The sequence below is a fragment of the Fusarium flagelliforme genome (assembly GCF_020744385.1).
Source record: "Fusarium flagelliforme strain FIESC 12 MPI-CAGE-AA-0113 chromosome Unknown B0J16scaffold_1, whole genome shotgun sequence".
Classification (NCBI taxonomy): Eukaryota; Fungi; Ascomycota; class Sordariomycetes; order Hypocreales; family Nectriaceae; genus Fusarium; species Fusarium flagelliforme.
This window is the reverse complement of record NW_025763503.1, coordinates 7,293,118-7,299,117: the sequence shown is the minus strand read 5'-3', so window position 1 is coordinate 7,299,117 and position 6,000 is coordinate 7,293,118. Positions and strand designations below refer to the sequence as shown.

General features: G+C 50.0%; 3 protein-coding genes across 3 annotated transcripts; 2 read left to right on the top strand and 1 right to left on the bottom strand.

The window, feature by feature from the left end:
• Positions 1–2,290, top strand: B0J16DRAFT_43744 (cytochrome P450). The gene is made up of 4 exons (XM_046133859.1): positions 1–369; positions 425–550; positions 603–1,368; positions 1,427–2,290. Exons 1-4 carry the CDS (start codon positions 133–135, stop codon positions 1,849–1,851), a joined length of 1,554 nt encoding a protein of 517 aa, XP_045990330.1. The 5' UTR covers positions 1–132; the 3' UTR covers positions 1,852–2,290.
• B0J16DRAFT_43734 (Fibrillarin-domain-containing protein) lies at positions 2,247–4,023 on the bottom strand. The gene is made up of 5 exons (XM_046133858.1): positions 3,729–4,023; positions 3,600–3,659; positions 3,485–3,546; positions 2,755–3,418; positions 2,247–2,701 (listed from the first exon to the last, which is right to left on the bottom strand). Exons 1-5 carry the CDS (start codon positions 3,853–3,855, stop codon positions 2,643–2,645), a joined length of 972 nt encoding a protein of 323 aa, XP_045990329.1. The 5' UTR covers positions 3,856–4,023; the 3' UTR covers positions 2,247–2,642.
• Positions 4,024–4,374: 351 nt separating this feature from the next.
• On the top strand, positions 4,375–5,892 carry B0J16DRAFT_330910 (60S ribosomal protein L17). The gene is made up of 4 exons (XM_046126519.1): positions 4,375–4,520; positions 4,716–4,929; positions 5,045–5,232; positions 5,286–5,892. Exons 1-4 carry the CDS (start codon positions 4,518–4,520, stop codon positions 5,433–5,435), a joined length of 555 nt encoding a protein of 184 aa, XP_045990328.1. The 5' UTR covers positions 4,375–4,517; the 3' UTR covers positions 5,436–5,892.
• The last annotated feature ends 108 nt before the right edge of the window (positions 5,893–6,000 follow it).

Below are 6,000 nucleotides of genomic sequence, written 5' to 3'. Positions count from 1 at the left end.
ATAACACATCAAGACTTCCATATTCGTTTGAAACCGAAACTCAACGTAGAGGCTTCCTTTTGATATCTATCGAAAACGCTCTCTTTCATTCCTATTCTTTGTTCCAAACTACCTTAGTTCTTCATATTCAATATGCAGAACACTTCCAGTCTTCCCGCCTCACCTGTCGGTGTCAACGTTCAATATCCCCAACTCATCCTCGAGGGAAAACGTACCGGATATTACATAACTTTCGCTCTATTCGTCCTCACAATATGGTTTATACTACCCAAGAAGCAAAGGTCTCAACTAGAGGTTCCCTTATATAAGGCTTCCAAGACGAAATGGATCTTTGATGCCGAAACATTAATCAAAGATAGCTACACAACGGTTTGTTACTCTGCATTCGTGCTCCAAGACACCACATATACTTATGCTGTACTAGTTTCGCGATCGAGTATATCAAATCAAGGCTACTGAGGGAGTACAAGTCTTGATACCTGCAAGCTTGGTGGGTGAACTGAAGGGACTCCCAGAAGATGTCCTTAGTGCAACAGAAGCAGTGTCAGATGTAAGGATTCCTATTACTTATTCATTTAACTAGTATACTAACATACCAATAGGCTCTGCAAAGCAAGTACACCAAGTTCTCACCAGGCCATAATGGCGAAACACTTGCACTCTTGATCCGAACAAAGTTGACCCAGAACCTCACCCGAGTGGTACCTCGTCTCAAGCAGGAGCTAGAGTACATCTTGGCCACCGAGTTTCCCGCTTGCGAAGACTGGACGCCTGTGAAATGGCAACCCTTTAGTCTTCGTGCCATCACCCGCCTCAGTGGCAGAGCCTTTGTCGGCCCCTCCCTCAACCGAGACGAGCAGTGGATGGATACTACTATCAACTTCGCTGTCCACGTCTTTACCGCATGTGTCAAGCTCCAGTTCATCCCCGAGTGGGCTCGACCTGTTGGTCAGTACTTCGTGTCAGAGCTGCGCCAAATTCGCAAGGACATCAGCATCGCCAAAGAATTGCTCAAGCCCATCCTCGAGGAGCGACTTCAGGACATGGAACTCTCCAACGGCGAAGATGCACCTGACGATATGATCCAATGGCTTATCGATGCTCTACCCGAGGGCGAGAAGGGTGATCTTACAACTCAGGCCGAGTTACAGCTCATCATTGCGGCCGCATCTATTCATACCACAAACAACCTCCTTTGCGAATGTCTTTGTGATCTGGCAGCATACCCCGAAGTCCAAGAAGAACTACGCCAGGAAGCCTATCAGATTCTCGAGGTAGAGAATGGCTGGGAGAGGAAAGAGAGCTTGGCCAAACTGAAGAAGCTTGATAGTTTCATGAGGGAAGTCCAGCGCCTTAGCGGAAACATCAGTGAGTCCCCTTCTCAGTTCCACTTATCTATATCCACACCCAACTAACCAATATGCAGCATCTTTTATCCGCAAGGTCATGAAACCCATCTCTCTTTCTGACGGTACCCAGTTACCCGCAGGCACAAAGGTCCTCGCACCCCAAGCAGGCATCGCTCTTGATGAGCGCTATTTCCCCGACCCTGAACGTTTTGATGCCTTCCGCTACTACAAGCTCCGCCAGGAGTCCAGTGAAGCCAACCATCGATGGCAATTCACCTCTCTTGATGATACATACACCAACTTTGGCGCAGGCAAGCATGCTTGCCCTGGACGCTTCTTTGCCAACAACGAGATGAAGCTCGTGTTGGCGCATCTGCTCATCAACTACGATATCCGTCTCAAGGCCGGTGAGAGTCGTCCAAAGCCTATGACTGTGGTCATGGCCAAGGCGCCTTCTCCAGATACTGAGTTGGAGTTTCGACGAAGATCCGTGGTAGCTTGAGCGAGAGATGAGCGACAATACTTTGATACCCAGTATATAACCTTTCCAAGTATATAGACTAGTAGATGCACATACAGATGCGTTGCAACATATATAGTACACGATAGATGATAGCTCTAGAACAGATCTGGTTCAAATAGAAGCGTAATCTAATCATTGACCAAACCGATTACCAAGACACTATAATGAATGACAACATGCTGAAGGGATACGACATGCATTACTCGAACTGTTCTAATCTAAAAGACACAACACAGGGACTCCGAGCGTGGCTATCGTGGGGGGTATCATGAAGTCGTAGGCCAGACCGACGAGAGCCACTAGCCTGGCCTTATAGCATCGTACAATCCTCTCTGATCCCGTGCCATCTCTCTCTCCGACCAACCATTAAACAAACAAACCGACGGTGCTTCCGAAAGGTCGAGGTGGAGTTGCAGGTGCAGCTGGTGAAATGAACAAAAATGGGCCCGTAGTCTTGCGAAAGAAAAAGCAAACTAGTGATTGATATCCGTTGTTCTTTTTCAAGTGCCTTTTTTGGGAATGCGCAGGTCCAAAAAAGGCTTTAAGATTCGGACAAACATTTGATATTTACAGATCCAACCCACCCGGAACGCCCCTCGCCGTTGTTGAAGAAAAGCCGTCAACCATTTTTTCCCTGATGCAACAAGCTGAAGACAAATAAGTCTACCGGGAACCGTGAGATACCTGGTAAACCGCATGACACAAAGCAGACCATCTCTTGCAATCTTCATCCTAAGCGATATAAACAGAAGTATGACTTATTATGTCATCTATTGCTTGTAGCGCTGGTACTCGCCGGCAACCAGACAATGGTCACGCTCGAAGGGTTCTACAGACAGGTTAGTCGGGTCAATTGATGATTGTCAAAGGAAGGAAACATACCAAGAGTAAGCTGGAACTTAGGCTTGATGGACTCAGCGCGCATCTTCTGGACCTCGTTGGCGAAGACCTCAGCAGCGGGAGCGGTAGAGTCGATACAGTTGGCCTTGATGGAGATGAGAACACCACCGCCAACCTTGAGGAACCAGTTGGCGTTCATGGCAACAATACGGGCCTGATCGGGCTGGGCAACATCGGCAAAGATGACGTCGACCATGGGGACGATCATGCGGTAACGGGCAGGCTGACGAGCGTCCTCAACAATGGGGACGACGTTGGGTCGCTTGGAGGCCATGGTGATAAGATCACGGCCGGATCGGGAAGAGAACTCGACGGCGTAGACGTAGCCGGTAGGTCCGACAATGTCAGCGACGTGAGAGACGGAAGTACCAGAGGCACCACCGAGGTAGAGGACGCGAGAGCCAGGCTTGATGTAGATCTCATCAGCACCACCGGCGATGGCAGCGCAAAGCTTGCTTCGGAAGGGGTTCCACATGCGGTACTCGATCTTGGTGGTAGTGGTAGTTCCGTCGTCGTTCTTGACGACCTCGTCGACAGAGATACGCTTCTCGCCGTAGACAGACTCGCCGGGGGTTGTGTTGCGGGTAGCAAGACCATCTTCCTTACCGCCGCGAACGACGAAGACACCGGGGTGACGGTGAGGCTCCTGCGAAGAAAAAAGTTAGATCGCAAAACTTCGCGAAAAAAAAAAGTTGACTGAGGTTCGACTTACGACAACGACCTTGGCACCACCTCGTGCGCCAGCAGCACCGCCGCGACCACCACGGGGAGCACCTTTTCATCTTGTTAGTATTGCAGTCATGTTGTTTCCGAGTAGTAATGCTTACCTCGTCCACCGCGAGGACCACCTCGTCCACCACGATCACCGAAACCGCCACGGCCACCACCTTTGCGAACAGTCAGTTTTCAGGTTCAAAAAGACCACGACGACAACGCCGCGAGAGCGCAATTCATACCTCGTCCACCGCGCGCACCACCACGGCCGCCGAAGCCACCGCGATCACCACCGAAACCACCACGACCGCCTCCGCGAGCGCCGCCACGGCCACCACGAGCACCTCCTCTGGGAGTGAAAGGAGCCATCTTGTTCGATTTAAGAGGGATTGAACAAGATTAGAAGATTAGATGCGACAATGAATTGTTGTCGAGAAGTATTCGAAGCGCGGAGAGATTATCGAGTAAAGGCGGACGTGGATCAAAGTCCAAATTGTCTGTTGTATAGCCTTGCCTGGGGGACGCTGGGCGTTCTGGGAGACTTTGAGAAAGAATTTTTTGAAGCTCTAGGAAGCTCAGACCCACTTGGTTTATGCAAGTTTCTCCGGCTCCGAGGCGGGTCCGGGGATAGAGCGGCTAATGTAGCTTCGACGCATGCGACTTTCACGTGTAGATAAGAGATAAGGGTCATGTGATATGATTCGAATCGCTGTATACTAGTTGGGATGCGAAATCAGATCACGACGGCCATTAAAACTGTCAAAAGTGAGTATTTACATCATTAAAACCAAATCTTAATAGCTGGCCATTGATCACGAATTTCTGCGAATTATTTGCGACTTTTTTCGTTGAATTTCGACTTCCGCACAAACAGGGCAGGCGAACCCTAAGGCCTCTTTCCCAATTGAGTGGGGAAAGCGAGTTTGTGGTCCCCGACCTGTTAGGGCAAGAGAGCTTCAGATTTTCCCAATTTCAGCCCGCCAACCCACGTTCCGTCGTCGAAACCGTCACTAACCACCCAAGTCGCCGAGATGGTCAGTAATTACGCCCCCGTCGATCGCCATGATGAGAAAGAGGAGGATATGCTGTTGTACGAATTATCAGGAATTTGCTGGTGCAAGTTTCGACGAGAAACGTCAACGTTGGCATGATTGGAATATTGCGTTGTGGTGATGGGCTCAAATTTGCGGAAGTGTCATGACTGACTCTGGTTTTTCCCTCTCATACAGGTTCGATACGCTGCCACCGAGATCCAGCCCTCGAAGTCGGCCCGCGCTCGCGGTGCCTACCTCCGAGTTTCTTTCAAGAACACTCGCGAGACCGCCCAGGCCATTAACGGCTGGAAGCTTCAGCGCGCTGTTGCCTTCCTCGAGAACGTCAAGGAGCACAAGGAGGCCGTCCCCATGCGACGATACGCCGGCTCCACTGGCCGCACCGCCCAAGGTACGACATATACGAGAATCTTCACCCGCTAGCGATGGACTTTGAGAAATTTGGAGGATCGCAGACGAGTGGAAAACGTCAGAGGGAACAATATGCTGATGGACTTAATCAATAGGCAAGCAGTTCGGTGTCTCCAAGGCTCGATGGCCCGTCAAGTCCGCCGAGTTCCTCCTCGGTCTCCTCAAGAACGCTGAGGCCAACGCCGACGCCAAGGGTCTCGACACCGGTGCCCTGATTGTCAAGCACATCCAGGTCAACCAGGCCCCCAAGCAGCGCCGAAGGACATACCGTGCCCACGGTCGTGTATGTTGTCCAAATTATCCGACTTGAAACTTCATCTCTAACAGCGAATCCAGATCAACCCTTACATGTCCAACCCCTGCCACATCGAGCTCATCCTGACCGAGGGTGAGGAGGTTGTCCAGAAGTCCCAGGCCGTTGAGCGTGAGCACCTCAGCTCGCGCCAGCGTGGTGCCCGCCTCCGCAAGGCTATCACCGCTGCTTAAGCCAATCAACAACCTTCTTCTCAAATAGACAAAATTTAAGCGCTGGTTGAAAACTGGGTTTACGTCGGGCATCTTCTGTGTTGTAACTATGTGACTCTTGACAAGGCTCTTGAACAAAGAGGCACAACACCAAGATTACAAACAAAACTCGATCAATTGTTCTAGGGTTTTTGCGAGGGTGGTTCGTGGCTTTTCATCTCCTGGTGTATGGCAGGCTACGGTAAGCATGGCATTAAAGGGAAACGCATGCAAAAATTCGCAAGGTTTCTTGACGAAATAAAATCATTCAAGTCCTCCTAAGTCCCGTTTGATCCCGGTATATGTGACGTAGTTAGTGCAGACCAACCAGTCGTACTTTTCTTGGACTGGATAATGGAGATGAATATCTTGGTACGACACCCTGAGCCTCACCATCCCTCCATCTTCAAGAACTACCGATCACTTATGAACTAGGCTTTTTATTTTGCTAGTCAATCTATAGAAAAAAAAATTCTTGTTCTGTAATGCTAGTGGTTCGCAGACTATACGGACGAACTGAATGGTTCGGCGTCCTCTCAGCAAAAGT